This window comes from Diorhabda carinulata, chromosome X, assembly GCF_026250575.1.
Source record: "Diorhabda carinulata isolate Delta chromosome X, icDioCari1.1, whole genome shotgun sequence".
NCBI classification, from domain to species: Eukaryota; Metazoa; Arthropoda; class Insecta; order Coleoptera; family Chrysomelidae; genus Diorhabda; species Diorhabda carinulata.
The window spans coordinates 6,651,689-6,669,603 of record NC_079472.1 but is presented as its reverse complement, the minus strand read 5'-3'; the positions used below and the strand labels follow the sequence as shown (position 1 = coordinate 6,669,603).

At 33.1% G+C, this 17,915-nt stretch overlaps 2 protein-coding genes across 19 annotated transcripts in view; one reads left to right on the top strand and one right to left on the bottom strand.

Moving 5' to 3' along the window:
* Positions 1-8,341, top strand: part of LOC130900752 (probable tubulin polyglutamylase TTLL2) — a 42,127-nt gene extending 33,786 nt beyond the window's left edge. For 3 of the 4 annotated variants that reach the window (XM_057811603.1, XM_057811605.1, XM_057811602.1), the window contains 2 exons: positions 787-960; positions 1,600-3,867. In XM_057811603.1, coding sequence (XP_057667586.1) covers positions 787-960; positions 1,600-1,728 — 303 coding nt within the window. In that variant the 3' untranslated portion in view covers positions 1,729-3,867. Of the gene's footprint in view, positions 1-786; positions 961-1,599; positions 3,868-8,044 lie in introns of those variants that run through there. The other variant, XR_009060215.1, reaches the window with a different exon arrangement.
* LOC130900749 (PDZ and LIM domain protein Zasp) overlaps positions 8,334-17,915 on the bottom strand; it is a 101,619-nt gene continuing 92,037 nt past the window's right edge. For 11 of the 15 annotated variants that reach the window (XM_057811594.1, XM_057811581.1, XM_057811590.1 and 8 more), the window contains 4 exons: positions 14,285-14,471; positions 13,227-13,347; positions 10,605-10,720; positions 8,334-8,856 (listed from right to left, as the gene is read on the bottom strand). In XM_057811594.1, coding sequence (XP_057667577.1) covers positions 8,779-8,856; positions 10,605-10,720; positions 13,227-13,347; positions 14,285-14,471 — 502 coding nt within the window. In that variant the 3' untranslated portion in view covers positions 8,334-8,778. Of the gene's footprint in view, positions 8,857-10,604; positions 10,721-13,226; positions 13,348-14,284; positions 14,472-16,936; positions 17,559-17,915 lie in introns of all 15 variants that reach the window. The other 4 variants (XM_057811585.1, XM_057811587.1, XM_057811582.1 and 1 more) reach the window with 1 other exon arrangement.

The following is a 17,915-nucleotide window of genomic DNA, read 5'->3' as shown; positions in this document are numbered from 1 at the left end:
GTATTAATTTAAATTTCATTTAAATAACCTTGGTGTCATATATGCATATCTTTAAGATTTTGAAAAAAGAAGCTATAAAAATTGAACGAAGTTCGTAACGACATAACCTATCAAAATTCAGCATCACTCGTAACAACCTAAACTCAATAGCAACAAAAATCAATAAACTTCATATTTATGTCTTATTGTTATTCTATTGGTTTGTTTTTTGGGAATAAATGATTTTAAAATTTCATGAAAATTACATTTCACCTCAATTCTCGTTTAATTGATGTTCAATTTTTTGAACTTCACTAAATTACAAATAAGATGAAAAAATTCATTCTCCAGTTATTAAAAGCTCATAAGGAATTACGCAATTCATTTTTTTGTGGATTTTGTCTTTTGCAAAATGTTGTTTACATAACTGCATTTCTTATTGCAGGATATATTTGACTTCTCAACAGATATAATTACTTAGATCTATTCAAATTATCTTCTACAAAGAATGATTGGTAACTGTGATGCCTAAATACACACATTGTGTTTTATATTTCCAAATCCATCTAGGATTACTAAAATGGGGATTATTTGGATATCCATTAGAAGACTATAGCAAATTTCCATTCTGCGGCTATAATTATCCCCAAATTATTCTTATATTAGCATTACTTTATGAGGATGAAACTCGATTTTATCAATAGTTATACAGATGAAACCTACAAATTTAAAGAACAACAAAGCGTCACTCAAAAAGTGATATGGCTCTAGCATTGTATTTTATATTTTATACAATTTCGTTTTTAGGGCTGTGATGATTACAAAAAACCAGAATCAAAATCTTGGGGAAATGGAAGAGATTGGAATTACCCCAAATCACGTGAAGGTGGATGGATTCGTATTTGGCCATTTTCCTTAGAAACTCCCAATAAAAATAGTACTTATGGCAATAATGGACACATGAAAAATATGGTTAATGAAGTGAGTGTTTCCATAAATTTATTGAATAATGTTTTACATTATTTTATCATCTAGTTAACCTCCCGAAATCTCCTATTTGACATTTTGAGTAAACATAAGTTTATGAAAAATTTTAACTCGAAACTACATCGTTATTATTTAAAACCTCATACGAGTAAAGAATAAACCGTAAAGCGGATAATTTCCTCACCTGAAAGGACTCGAAGAAATATATCCAGTAAATCTAATCACACCAGTTACCATAGTGTCGTCTTGAGAGCAAGTATGCTCCAGAGCCTCTGGTATCTTGCACCACAAATTTAAAGCTTTGAACAGCAGCTACATTTTCCTCATTGTATTGAAGTTTGATGGCTCGTAACAGACGATCTACCGGCTAGAAACATTAATTGTTAAACAATATGAGAAATCCCAACCCTAAATCCACATTTTTTGAAAATATATTCTTATCAGGGAATACGCCACATTTACTACGCCAACTCCAATTACGTTATAATTTTCTACCTATCCTTTAGAGGGATCCTTGTTTTTAAATCATCTTGTAGTTAAGATACCAGTATTTGAGTAAAATATTTGACAATCGTCATAATTCAATTCAGGAATATATTTTCCACAAATGACTTTTTACTCTTACTGTTGCAGGTTATAAAATTCACGAAAAAAGCCAAAGAATTGGCCAGAAAACATTCTATGGCTTCCGAATGTCAGCTTAGCGAATATCTACAGGCAGACATGGAGATGACTGGGGATATATGGATTCCTCCAGTTTAGAAATTCTGCTTAAAATTTTAGTCTATAAAATGTATACAAAATTCAACTTAATGTGATGGTAAATCATAGATAAGAGAATTTATCGTAGATTTCTCGAATTTCATTGTCTTAAGTTCATGCAGGGAGTCTATATGATAAGGTACCACCGTCTATATTTCGACTCCTATAAAAAAATTAGAAAATATGGAAAACTGTGTCATACTATTTTTTAGAGAGAGAGAAAGAGAGTTGGTTTTCGGTTTGCAACTCATCAACTGTCTAGTGATGATGAGCACAACCCTTCAAATGCCATAATTAGGAATAGGATAATAATTTATTTAAAAGATCGTTTAGCTAGTCCCTTAAAACATATTTCATGTATCAAATGATTTGTACTAGAACAAAATTAATAGAAGGTGAGTTATGTTTGAGACGTTTTCCAGTATATCGATGGTAATAGAGTCACCTCTCAATCTCCTCTATAACATGAAACCTCTACATGGAGCTGATATTTTTCATATAAATCTTTAAAACTGCGATGCTGTGTTTAATAATAACCTACCAGGGCTGCTTTCTAAATTTGTATAACAAATGAAACAGAAGCTAACAAGTTCGAAACAAAGTATTTAATAACTTTTCTCAATATGAAGTTAATATGTTTTTGCATACGATCAAACCAATTCTGGAAATATTTTTCCACTCTTAGATCATAGGATATAATTCTGAAAGTCTTCGACAGCTTCTTTAGTTGATGAGAATCGCTGTGTGCGCATTTTTTCTTTGACAGTAGAGAACAGGAAAAAGTCATTAGGAGATAAATCAGGTGTATATGATCAATCATACTGTCGAACATCGTGTTACTTACATAAGGAAACTATTTAATATCTTATCAAATAAAAACAAAAATATTAAATAGTGCAAAGTGGCCACCTTGCATTTCCACACACTTCTGGAGTCTACGGAGGATATTTCTTTGAAATTGGAAGGGCATTCCAAGATTTTGCCTTATAGAATGGAAGTGAATTGTATCGATCATTTCGTTCCTTGTGTTTACCGGTGTTGCATATACCAACGAATCCATTGTATTTAATTCATGGAAACGTAAAGGCCATGCAAATGGATCACCCCAACCAATCCACCCATTGGGAAAAATGTTATTAAGATAATTTTTCACATAATTTACGAAGTGGAGAGAGAGGCTCCACATACTATTAAAAGACATGTCAAAAAATAGACCACTGGATGGAGTAATAGAAGACTACAAGCCGATAAGTACAATTATTACCAAAGATGTCCAAATATTGGTATACGCAGATTATCTGACGATAATAACGAGTGTATAAATCCTGAAGGAAACAATCTTGAAGATCGAACAAGAGGCTAGCGATAGGGAAATATATATTCGAGGGAATTAACAATTCCAAATACTTAGGAATAACTGTTTTTCAACCAGAATGAACGATGAGAGGAAATCACTCGAAGGATCCACGGTCTATGCAAAAAAATTAGTGGATATACCAAAATGAAAATTTACAGAACAGTATAAGAATGAGGCCTACAGTAACCTATGGAGGAGAAACGATGAATTTAACAAAAGCTGATGAAGAAAAATGATACGAAGATTATATGGACCAAAAAAGCTAGGTGACGGACAATATAGAATCTTTATGAACACTGAAATTAGAAAAATCTTTAATGGAGAAACTATTACCATATTTATGAAATCGCAGCGAATAAGATGGCAAGGATACATATAAAGAATGAAAAATAATAGTAAAGTTAAAAGAATAACAGAATGGTAGCCCTTAAGTAACCGGCTCAGAAAAAGACGTAACAATTGATATAAACAAATTGGGAGCCCATGATTATTGAATGTTCAGCTGATTATTCATATAACTTCATTTTTCTAATTTGGTATCTAAAATAACAATACCAATGGGATGATCCATTGTTCACCCACTATTGTGTAAAGTGAGTCAATTCTACTTTCTCAAATCTCATTCAGTTCGCTCTCCATTATTAGTACTAAGTGCATTAAGATTATTCTTCCAGCTGAATACTTATTCAATACCGAAACTATTAGGAATTAAAACAACGTAATCCGGTGAGCCTATGTTATAAAAGAAAATTTGGAACAACTAAAATGGTTTGGTCAATAAATGAGAATGAGAGAAGAACGAGTAATATGGGAGATATATGAAGTAGGCACTTACAAAACAAGGGGGATGGAAGAAAAAATAGCAGGGAAAAAAACAAATCATAAGATGACAGGACATAAAACAAAGACAGGATAGGAAAGAATGAAAATAGTTATCGAGAAAGGAGCTCTCGCAATGACTTAACACATGAAAGGGTAGAAAGGCATCAAGATTGAGAAAAAGTAAAAGATATCATGAAATTTGGTACTATATTTTCATTTCAACATAATATGTGTAACCTTGCCTGAAATTTCAATCTCCTATTCAATTCATTCCAATATTAAACCTTTTAGGCTTCGCTAAAGCATTCTTATAATTCATTCCAATCATTACCTTTCATTTAATGTAACGAAACAGGGTCTAAATGACACCAATGTTTTTTCGCATTCATGTTTGGGTGCCACCAAATGTACAATTTATTTCTATTATATTTTTCTGTAGAATTTTCAAATTCATCACATATATTCTCAACACAAATTTTTGCGAGAACATAGGAAAGTTTCTATATTTCCATTGATATATATCCAATATTGTTACGTAATGGTATTTAAAAGTGAAAGATTATTCTTCAAATTTCGATAAATGTAGCCTGTATACTGCCTATGCAATGCCAAAATAATTGTTAATTAAATTTGATAAAACTATGCCTTTGCACAATAATATTTTATAGAATAGACTATCTAATTATAGGATAATATCATTGAATTTTTCATAGAAATTAGATCAGAAAAAATGTTACAAGCTTAACGGAATTTTAATTCTAAATTGTCACATTGTCACTATTTATTCGTTTCCGTCATCAACCCTGGGATGGATCAATATAAGGAAGCATATTCGCGCATGCATTGAGACATTATCACTAAAATTTCAGCTAGTTTGGATACTTATTTTCTATTTGATAATCGTATAAGGGAATCATTGTGAAGATGTTTCTTAAAATGGAGGAATCATGTAACCAGCTGCCATTTAACATGACTTAAATGAAAGAGGATCTACATACGCCGACTCTGCATCATCATCTACGACCTTGAAATTTTGGGCGGCTCAAATGTAGCTAGATCAGCTCTATTTACGACAAGCATTAGGTCAAAAACTACAATAACCATCGAAAAAGCTCACCAAATGGATTGAAATTAAAGATAGAATAGGCTATCGGCATATCAAAAGAACGAATTTATCATGTACTGAACGAAAAATTATGCAGCATAAATTATCCGTACGTTGAATGAATGCTTTGTCTCTACCCGAGGCGCATTCGAATGAACATGGATTAGATTTTTGCATCCATTAAAAATTGTAGATGGAACCTGGATCCACCACTACACTCCTGGAACGAAAGGAATAATAAAGACAGTTGATTGCGAAGGGCAAGCGTGTTGTGAAAGAGGCATCGGTGGGAAAATTGGCAACAGTTTTCTCCGATAGTCATGGGAACAAGTTATTGAAAATGGTCGATAAGCGCAATCTCATGACTATCGGAACAGCTGGGAGAGTAATCCACATAATTGGTTGATAAGAAGAAGGGAGAAATTGAAAAAAAAAACGACCGTATTTGAAGAAAAAGAAATACTCTTCCAACAGGACAACGCACCTTATCATACTTCAATTATAATGAGTACATACTTAAAAGAAGACTATGCTGGATAATATGAATAATTAGAGAAAAAAATGCCATGGTTCTTTGTAAACTTGGTTATTGAAACTCGTTATCGACGGGTTTGAAATATAGTATCTAAATTAGTAGGACGAAAGAGTCGAGAAGCATGAAATATGAAGTATTTTTCTGATCTATTATCACTCTCATCAACAAATATATTTTCTAGGATTGAATTTGTTATCAATTGCCTACGAGGGTTGCTAGTTACATTTTTAAAATGAGTTAAACAAATATTTGATATCGTAGCTGATTTCACTACACGTGTTTCAACCAATTTATTAACTTCAATTTTCGATTTAAACGCTAAGAGAGCTTCATCTGGTGTTGAAAGTTATTGCATTATCGTCACATAAGGAAGGTCTAAGAAGATTTGATACTATGAAAGATAAGAATCTGTAAAAGGGTATGAGGGTATTCACATAAGAGTTAACATAAAGCATTTTTTCGTTCTGCTCCAAAACCGGCAATCAGTATTTATAAGACAGGAACGAGTCACTCTGTGATTGCAATTATTATCGTTTGTTCCACATTCCATCAATTATTACTATACGTATTAGTAACCCTCGTATGGAGAGAATCAACATTTCATCTCTCTTTTATTCACAAAATCTAAGCAATAATTGTATGTTAAAATCTGTTGAAATAAAGTTTTTGTCTCAAATTATTGGATTTATCATTGAAACGATCATAGCTTTTAATATCGATAATTTTTTAAAAAGCGTAGCTAGTGTATGCACTGGTAAAATACCTCTTTTGAACAGCCCGCGTAGATGCTATGGTACTGCCGTCTAGATATATCTTCAATGGCATCGAGCTTATTCAATGAATCTGTGATTTCCCTACTTCCTCCTTCCATCAATGGTGATTAGGGACCTGTGAGTGATTTTCTCTTACTCGACTTAATTCGTCTTTCTCCTTCTTGAACGTGATGTGCTTTATTGTCGGTTCCACTACCTCCCAGTTTTTTGCTATCAGTCAATTTCTCTTTAAGGTTATCGGGTGTTATCTCGCGATTTAGTTCTCGGCATGCTTCGTTCCTATCCCGCTGCTCCCACTTGCTGGTGGGATTGAAAATAGTATGTTCCACGGAGTCTATTAATTGGCAATACATGCAATTTTCTATGTCGGTTTTTCCAAATCTTTTTGTATAAACGCTAAACACCCTATGATCTTGAGAAAACTTGACTTAAAAAGTAATCAGTTATGCGGTGTTTGCAATTATGGATATCACCAATTAGGCATTTTATCCACAGTGAGTTTGTTGTCTGGTTTTCCTATTTTTCTTGCCACGTTCTTAGAGCTCTGTCTTTTTGTATGTATTGTTCGTTCTCGGTATTTTCATGTATGTAACTTCTTTCAAAAAAAGTATGTTTCTTTGGGATCAACTCAGTATTGTGTTGGTTCATTTAGTGCAGGCTTTTTCGACACTGGTGCCCCATGCAAAATCATGTCGTGGAGGGCGCTGCAAATGACCGATCTTTTGCAGTTGTTTAGTCCATGCACACTCAGGAAAATTCTTATTAGTTTCGACATCCTCTCCTCCGCCTTGTGTGCTTTATCTCAATATGTTTTCGGAAGCTTAGTCGGTTGTCTACTAGGATTCTTAGGTATTTAATGAGATAAGTGGGAACTATAATAACTTCTTCCAGTACAAAGCAGAGTTGGCTTCATCTTAATAGCATTGGCTTTTTTTGAAGAGTCAGTTGAAATCCATTCTCCTTTATCCATGCATTAACCTGCTTCGAGTTCTCGTTGACGTTCACTACAAGCCACGGTTCGCTTTTTGCCGAGGATATTAATGCTAAATCGTCGCCGAATGGTTGTAGAATTGCTTGTCAGTTCTAAGCTATAGACATCGTCGAGGAGTATGTTCTACAAAGTTGAGCCTAGTGACGAATCCTAAGAAACCCCTGAGCCAACTAAAGTGTTTTCTTGTTTTCTATTATAAGTGTTTTTTATGTCTACTAGTGCACAGCATTCGATTGTAATACTGACAGTGCTGCGTCAATAGTGGATTTACTTTAGCAGAAATCAAACTTTTGCTTTTCAATTATATCTCTTTGGATAGTCTGTTTCTAATTAGTGCTTCTAGAAACTTACTTAGCGAGCTTAGCATGCATAATGGTCTTTATATATTGGTATCTTTTTTTGAGATCAAGATGACCTTGATACACCTTCGAGTTGTCAAAAAAGTGTTGTCTTATCAGTAGAACAATCATCATGTATTTGTTTCAGTTTGGTGCGCACTTTGGTAGTATCTTTATAGAGTCTGAAGGAATGCCCTCTCGTCCTGGCGCTTTGCCAATTTGGGATATATCCAGGCCTTCACAGTGTACAAACCTAAGATTACTTGTAGTGCTGCCTTAGTAAAAGATAGTAACTCAACTGTTATTACCAGAGACAAGCCACCATTTTCAGTTTATCTGGGGTTGTTTCCCCAATTTTGGTTTTTGGTCTAATGCAATCAATGATATTGTTGCAGACACTGGTACGATTGTTAAGGCTGAGATTGGAAAGGCCAACGTGTATTTGAAATGAAAATGAAATTATGAATTATGAAAGAAGCACACGCAAGGAATGTCCAGAGTTATTGGGGAATCGAGGTCTGATTGACCGACAGAAGAGCAAGACGAAGAAGTTAAATTGATCGTGCACTCATGGAAGGGATATTTACCTACTTAAAAGGGTAGGAGGTGGTTGATGTAGGAAATACCAAATCGGAAATCAAATGATCTAAAAACTTCTGAAATTTAACAAATAAAACTCGTAACTAGCTTAATATATATTTATTTATATAGGGTGCTAGACAAACAGTCCATTACGTGAAATCAATGGCACAAATCACAAAAAATATTCAAAACACTTACAAAAAAACCCTTCAATTTTTTTGCCAAAATTTCTCAAAAAATCTCTAGTCTAAGAACAAATTTACAGTAAATTCTAAATAAAATAAATATTTTTGGTTGTGAATCTTTTGTACACCTATAAGTAGAAGAGAAAAATAAATAATATACAGAATGTCTTGAATATAGTATTGAAGTATAATTAAGAACAAGAAGACAAACTGTATCAGATGACGGCTACAAGCTAGTGTTATATTAAAATTAAACAGTAAGAAAAATAGATTTTTTAACACAAAGCTCGCGATAATTAATACATTAAAGAAATACAAAGCAAAATATGGTAACAATAATCATATCAAGATATTTCAGCGTCTTAACGGGCATGGTTTTTGCAGAATGGGCGTCCTCCTTTGGCAAAGAAGCTCTGTCCTTCGAGATTCTTCTTACACATCTGGAAAAAATATATAATTTTGAAAACGTCACTAAAAAAATAATAGGGTGGAATGGAAAAATTTTCATGATGTTGATGGCAGTACAACGATAGCCACTATTCTGGTTGAGCCGAACTTGATGCACGTTTTCTATGTGGCATTTGTGAATCGAAGCTCTGTTTCTATTAAAAGTTATGAATGTTTAGAAATAAATAAACTTCCCAAAAGAATAAACTTCGGACGGCCACTTACTAACAAGTATGATGAAATTTTGCATTTGATCAATTAAGCTAATAAGACATCGCTGACGCAATGGTTATTAACCAATAAACGGTTGGGAATCATTTGAAAAACGGCTTGATATTCAGGGTGAACCATAAACAAATGTTATTTAAACAAATATTCGCTCAAAATAAAGAATATGAAAGTGAGAATTATTTTTTGGAAGTAATATCAACCAAGTGGCCGCCGTTTATCTACTAACATTCGTATAATTTGGCCCCTAGATTTTCGGAAACTCTTAGAAACATAGCATCTGATAAGTTACTTATTTCTCGAAGAAATTTTCTCCTCCAATTACAAGATTATCCTGGTTTATTCAGGTAGAGTCAAATACGAAATAACGAATCCTCAGAAAAAAATCGGCTCGAGATAGATCTTAGCTTGAAATCCACGATACAACAATTTGTTTGGAAACATTTCTTTCACTATGGGTAAACTCTCGTTAGATGTATGGTATGTATGTACAAAATTATATCCTAAGGAGATGTTGCCATCCTAATCGTTAATTTTGAAGAAAATAGCTTCTTTCCGAGGCAAAATTTCCTATAATTTTCGTTATTGAACCTTTTCAGTATCAAACAAAATTTGTAGGAAGTCAGTTTAGTTTATTGATGACTTCAAATCGCTAAATACCTACCATCTACTTTAAGGAACATACGTGAATTCTCAAATTTATGGAGAACCAGATAATCGGAACACTCGGCAATATTTTTAACAGTGACAATAATGTTGTCATTTTCAGTTCTGCATACATTCCATAAAGATTGGGGCAAATTGAGTTTTCTTGAAAGAGATTTCAGTTTGGTATACTATTGTCTTAGTGTTGTGGTAGACGTTGTGAAAGACACAATCGAACTTCATGATACACCCTGTTTCATGGCTCGGAATAAACTGTTAGGGTCAGGTATAAACATAAGGGTGAGGGCAATTCTATTAAATCTTATATTATTAACTGGAGGATACTCACTTTTTTAGATCGCAAAGAATTCTATATCTCCAATTCAATTATACCCGAGATGAAAATAAGAAAGTCGGCAAGAGCCATGGAAAAAAGTTATACAAAAATTCGAACCTTCTTCTATACGATTTTCTTTTGATACTGAGGCTCCGAACACCTGATCTTGTTTGAGTGAAATTTCAGTTTAAAAGAAATGACTAAATTACAAAGATTCATCACAGGTAATATCTAGCTTACAAACTTTCAACTACTGAGATTAAAACAAAAATTTTATTATTTGAATCATTCATATAATTAGAGAGTAAAAAATGGAGTATTACTTAAATGATTGGACAAGGTTGATGATAATATGTGTGTTATGTGGTGAGATAATTACATCTTGATGTTTGAAGCGATCATAAGATATTGAAGACCACCAATAACTTGTAGCATGCCAGTTGGCTTGTTACGTTTTTCTTCAAACATTTTGAATATTCCTTCGGTATAGATAGATCATGATTATAATGAGAAAATATTGAAATCACTTACCGTGCAGTTGAAGCACTGACTATGGTAATTGTTGTTGAGAGCCTCTACCCAACGATCACCTGCTTCAATCGGGAATGCACAAGCGTAGCATTTAGTTGTGAAAAGTTCATTCCAATCTAAAAAACGTTGATATTATTAAGTGGATAGCTAAGTCCACAAAATTCATCATTGCAAAATAGAGAAAAAAGCAACAGCAGGTATCCAAATATATATATACTTAACGAAAATTTATGAAATAATATCAATTATATGGTCAAGTTATAACCTATACGAGTATAATTAAAGTATGACAAGGAAAAATGTATTATCGCCTGGCGCAGACCTTCAAGTCGATATCTTGCAATGTTGCTCCGTTGCACATATATTTTTCTTATATTCACTCCAAGATTCCATTTCCTGTACCCTCTTGTTTGATTCATGTATTACATGTCGTGTTCCTGTGCTATTACTGTCTGGTTGTCTGCGAAAGCAAAGCGTGTATAGTAGATCTTGAAGAATAGCGTTGGCGAGTACCAGCTCCCTTATTATAAACCTTTCGTGTTAGTACATCCATCTAATAAATCCCAATTTGCTTTAACTTTTGTTAAATACTATTTTTGTATGTTCTTTGAATCTGTTTGTAATAATGTTTGTTTGTTCTAACGTTATCCACAGTTTGATTAGTGATACACTGTCTTATGCCTTCGGCAAGCCCAAATATAATAAATGGATTTATCGTCACATTGCATTTTATTCAATTATTTAACACAGTATAGGTGGTCAACTGTGGATCTTCCGGCCTTGAAAACAATTTACTTTTCCGCCCCAAAGTCCTTTTATTCCCTTTAAATTTTGGTTTACAGTACATTCTACTGATTGTACTAGTCATTGCAATACCTCTATAGTTTTCGTATTGTTGTGTATTGCCTTCTTTGCGAATTGTCCACTTTATGGCGCTTTTCCATTCCCTTTGTACGTCCGCGCCATTCATACTATTACCAACGTATCTCTGCCCTAGAGCCGGTCCTGCCTAGATATATTGAAATTCACAAATTTCAATTCACGAATTTGGCCTTTAGACTTACTTTTTATAAACCGCGGAATCCGTTGGATGTTTGTTTTTTATAGCATTCGGTTTATTTTCTTTTGGATAATTTCTAGGAAGTATGGAGAATTCCATTTGTGGTATGGAAATAAATTTCTGTAGCGTTAGTCTAGTTTATAATAGACAATCGTAGTGAACAGAACGAATTGGAAAGTAATCGAAAAATTCAAATAAAATATTTAAGTAAGTTGAGTAATACTGATAAGGGAATTATTATAAGTTAGTTAAATGTTGTGTTCAGTATTTAAATAAATTAAGAACGTATTATTGTTTATTAATTATCCCCACGAATAAAAAGTGTAAATAAATGAGAAAAACATTACAATACATTTCTGAAACCTGTTATTCAATACATCATGAAAAATTGAAAATATATACAGGGTATATCGCTTGAAAAAATGTTAGAACTGAGTAATGGTCCACTATATTTACCACAAATCGAGCTGTAGATGACGCGATTCACTCGATCTCTTAAATTCAATATTTTTCGCAGACATCTAAAAATATTCGTTATGATAGTTTATACACATTCTGTATAGTAAGACATAAAAAACAGGAAATCCAGTGTGAATGAATATATAACATCGATTACTTGTTCGGGATATTTTTTAGGATTAAGTAAGTAATTGATCGAAATTTGAGAGAAAGGATGAAAAATCATGTATTTGACCTTCGTCTTAAGCACTAATGAAATTTCAAAAAGATTATGGACTTTACGTAACTTCTACAGGGACAACCTGTACAATCTAGATAGCATAAATGAATTTTCCAATAGATTTTTCAATAAAACGGTACTTTCTTTTAACTCGATTAAATTTATGGTTTAGGAGATATAGATTTTTGGATCGTTGTACATGTCAAAGAAACCGTTCGCCATAAAAAGAAATTCTGAAGAAAATTATCATAAATTGTAATTATTTTTTGAAAATAACCACTAATAAATGATGATTGTTATAACAATCTTTTTTATTTCATATTTATTAAGTTACTTCAGATAATTTTGTGTTGTGTGTTCTGTGAAGGTTTCTGTAATCATCGTCATCGTCATTTAAAATTTTAATTGTTAAAACACTGATTGTTAAACTGAATAAACATGGGAGGAGAATCTGAATGCATTCCTCCTAAATTGCGGAAATTGCGTGCAATGTAACTCAATACCTGCTGCCTAAAAAGTCAAGAAAAATACACATAAAGTCATAAGGGATTTTTTGGATTGGTGTAACACAAAAAAATTAGACGGAAAATATTCTTATTTTATATTTCTCGGAAAAGTCAAGCCAATGGCAATGGAAATCGTCAATGTTATGGTCCCATAATTCTATGTTGAAAACTACCACAAATTTAAATCTAAACATTGTTATAAGTATATTTCATGAAAATATTTTTTAATGTGGTCATACGTAGAATTTTTTATGATACTCATGTGTGAAGTACATTGCGCACTTTTGCGTATAAAGGCACTAGCTACGCTCGTGCCTTTTCTCACAGTTTTTCGAAAACATCACAACTATTCATAAAATTATTATTCAGTTTCTTACCAGCTTCGCAATATGGACTGCCGTCTTCCAAGAAGAATGGAGAGTTTCCAAAGAGTTTACCACAATATGTACAATTGAAGCACTCCGGATGGAAGTTCTTTCCGATAGCTTTCAAACAATCCTGAGAAAAAAAACAAATAGTTCGATTAATTATTCAATTGCGTATAAAATAATTTCAACTGAGTTATATTTGTTTATAAATATTTAAAATAGATGTGTTCAAAGTGTAGCTCGTTCTTTTAGATGTTTGGATAGAAAAATAGATTTGAAATCTATTCCGTAAGTACTTTTCGAATAGAAACAAGCTTGATACAAACATAGTTTGCATGATGTCAACTCATATAATATTTATTTGTTTTAAAAACAAATTTTCGATAGTATTAAGGGCATTTAACCGTTCAAATGGAACATCCATCTGTCAGACGGATATAGTTCACAGGTTTGGTTCTAGATCTTGCTAGAGAGCCAGTAAAGGCGTAGGTGAGGTTTCGTATGTGCCTCAGTATAACTCCTCACCGATGCCGATGCTGCCTTTCATCGTACTCTAAGCAGGTTCTCTTGTATTTGACCTTCATCGGCATTGCATAGGATTTTGATTTCTCTGTCACCTATTCCATAACCTTGACCCAGTAGTACTTTTTTCATGATTTCATTCATTATTATGTTAAATAATATGGGACTAAGTGAACAGGCTTGTACAATACTGTTGTTAAGTGGTATGGATTTTGTTCGTTTACCATTGATACGGGCCTGAAATTCATTGTCTGAGTATATGTTTAATGGTCTGGATTATATTTATATGTAAGATACTATTGTACAATAGGTGAATTGATACAGCAGTGAACAGCATTCTACAGAAGTAAAGAGCCCCTTGATAATTCTAAGAGACCTGCAGACTTATGGCGAACCATAATAGTGAGTTGGTAAAACTTAAGATGTTTGATAATAGATACTATCAATTGAATAACTACTACTAGTAGTATATAGAATTTTTCATATAAATAAATTAGTATATTAGTGAAAACCATTTTACTCAAATAATGTCGTCAAATACTCACTCCTTTAATTTTGCCAGCACATTTAGCACATGGTGGAGCAAGATATTGTTCGAAACAATATTCGCAGTATAATTGACCACGTTCCTCTACGAATCCGATGTCCTGAAGAGGTCTTCTACAAGATGGAGTAGCACATATAAAGTGATTGGGACACCAAATTTTTCCTAGGGCTGTTATGAATGGTCCTCTAGATACAAAAACAAAAAAAAAACTTGTAGAAATGAACAGAGTATTATTGAAGTTAGTGGAAGCATATTGAGATTATTGAATGTTTCTAGCAATAGTAATATCACCTATACAGATAAGTGGAATTTGAAAATTTATGAGAAGTATCGTGAATAATGAATAGTTTGAAATTTCTTGTATAGATTAAAAAAATTGCCATTGAAACATCCAGTAATATCACGTTCTTTTGTACAGAGATTTATACAGAATTATTTAAGTCAAAAAGCTCTTGAGAAAGTATCACGGTATTTTCAAAATCTTTGCATACGCTTGATTTATGATCTAATATTCTTTTTAAGTCAATTAATATATAGTAATCACTTGTACTCGTTCCCCAGCTTATGAAGAACAGTATTACTGTTAAACATAATAAATCATCATGGTCTTCTGAAATGATTTCCTCAAAAAATGACGGAATATGCTAATTTTAACTATCTAAGATTCGTCACCAGCGATCATAAAATTCGGCTAATTTATTTTTTAGATCTTCTGTCAAAATTTGATTTACGGTGTAAGTGTTTGAAGTTAATCGTTCACTTAGCATCTTTTTTTTTTCAAAAGAACGGTCGGGTCTTACAAAGAACCTCACACTTCGTCCTTTAGCATGATTTTGAAGTTGAGGATCTTCTCTAACGTCTTCTCAGCTTTTCAAAACGAGTTGTACTGATGGAAAGTTTGTGCTCTTGATCAGCAACTCTTCCATATGTGTATATACGGATGATCGTATAACACACAATAAAAATGCAACTTCACCGATAGCACTTTTAGAAATAGTGCGTTACAAGGACCACCAGTAGGCTTCAGCAATGGCGAAGTATAGTTCCAGAAAACTGGTACATACAGAATCTTCCCCAGTACTCTTCAGTCAATTAGTAATTGCAGGTTAATGTTGCACCACAATAATATACAGCATACATTGAAATCTCACGTCTAAATAATGTAAAAGTCATTGAATATCCACTTTATAGAGAAACAAGCACGTGGTCCACGTTTCACGACGGATAATAAGGTTGATAGCAATTCATCCAAATTTTCAGTACTCTAAGCTTTTAAGTTATGGAGGCTACGGTTACCAAAGTGCATTAATGTTTGAGGTGATGACATAAATACTACTTGGTATTTTTCTTGTACCCCAAATTATATACGGTCACCCTTGTATTTATATATATACGAGGAGGTACCCAAAAGTAACCTTTCAAAATATTCTCCATTATAAGTAATAAATTTATCCCAGCGGTGCTTCCACTGTTCGAAATATTGTTTGAACTCATCTTTAGAGATGGCTGCAAGCTCCTTTCTCGTTCTTAATGTCTTCTCAATATTTTCAAATCGCCGTCCTTTCATGCCCTTTTTCATGCGTGGAAACGTCGCACGGAGCCAGGTCAGGCGAGTAAGGTGCGTGGAGCAGCGGAGCCATGTTATTTTCAACCAAAAACTGGCTAACAGTGATTTCAGATTTCAGACAGTTGATCAATTGTCTGTCGACGGTCTGTGAGCACAAGCTATCGAATTCTTTCAACATTTTCATCGATTCGGGCAGTTGATGGACGTTCAGAGCGAGGTTTCTCATCAATCGACATGTCGCCATTTTTAAATCGAGAAAATCACTCAGACACTTGATTTTTCCCCACAGCATCATCTTTGTAAGCAGTTTTCAACATTAAAACAGTTTCAGCAGTATATATATGTCTGTGGTAATTGCCGAAATAAACAAACCATTCTACGTAGACGGCGACAGTAGTACTTCGATTCTTACACCTCGTGAGTATGACTTTAACAAAATGTTAATGGAAGTTAATTTTTGTATTGACATCAAGTTTTAATTTCTGAAACTAGTCGTGATATTCTGTTTACAGTACCATAGCACCAACACCTACAATTACACTCTGTGACTCGCATTTTTATAACTAACACTTAAGGTTCACTCTGGTTATCGAAACGCAGGTAAGAAATTGGCAAACAGTGTGTCCAGTATCTATTTCTCGATTGTTTTTACCAAAAATAACAGCATTATTATTAATTGTAATCAGACTGTCTCATTTAGTGGAATGGTGTATATTTCTTTGGGATCGACTCTATTTTCTTGGTTCTTTTGATGACAACAGCCTTTTTCCACACTGGTACCATATACAAAATCATGTTGTGGTGGACGCTACAAATGACCACTCTTTGCAGCTGTTGGGTCCACACAAGTTCAGGAGAATTCTTATCATTAGCAGTATTTTTTATTGGATGAATTTCCTTCTACATTTTTTATCCATTCCATATTGTTTAATAATGATCAATTTTCGGTATAATAGTTATCAACATTTGAAACTTGATTTCTTTTACTGTTATAGTCATATTTTCAAGAGCTTTTTCAACCTATACTGTGAGAAGAAAATTACCTTTCTGTATATATCTCTGGATAATGTTATAAACATTTACCTAACAATTTCAAGGTTACACTTCCAGCAAATAGGCACACCGGGAGTATTGTTAGAATCTTTATAATCAGTAGCATCTTTGGTAATACCACTGCTCAAATAAACTTTACTAATGCCATTGCCGTCCACAGGTTGATTAGAAAATGTTAATTGATCTGGTAGATTCAAATCTGTAGATCTAATATGGAAACTGTGTTTAGGAGAATGATAATTATTGATCGGGATGAACAATTCGGAAGTAACTTTTTTATTATTATTTGTGATAGTTGTTTCTACGTTGGAAACCACGTAATTCAATCTTGGACTTTGGGTCTCGGATAAATTCACATTTTTCAACTTAGGTGTTATCGATTTAATTTCCGATACTATTTTCTCACGTGAAGTTTCAGTGGTTTGAACATTTTTTCCACTCGATGAGGAATACGATGAATAATCGGATCTTGGACTTGATCCGATTGAATCTAATTGTGGAGAAGAACTTTGATACGGAATGGTGACGTTAATTTGACTGAAAACGGGTACTGGGGGTGGAGGGGGTGGTTGATTTGGTATTTGCGAGCTAATTTCGTCCAGTTCTAATAAGTTTTCGCTTTCTCTAGCGTGGCACAATGAATTCACATGCTCTAAAATAAATAAAAGAAAAACACTGTTAAAATTCGTGCAAAAACATCAAGGTAAAGAAAAATCGAAAACATCATCCTAATAAGTTGGTGGAATATATTTATATATGCTTTTATGATATATGATTTTAAGTTTTAGAATCAGATTTTCAGGTATCTTTTGATTTGAAATAAGTTCATTTTAAGATTTCTTAAAGATGAAAATTTGACGTTTCAACTGCTTTTAGTCTTTATCAAGATACGATATTTACACTGATAATTTACATATTTTTAGATCACCTACTTCATAAATATCAAAAAAAATGAAATAAAAATAGAAATTTCGTCTAGCGAGAAAAAATTAATATTAGAATTTACAAA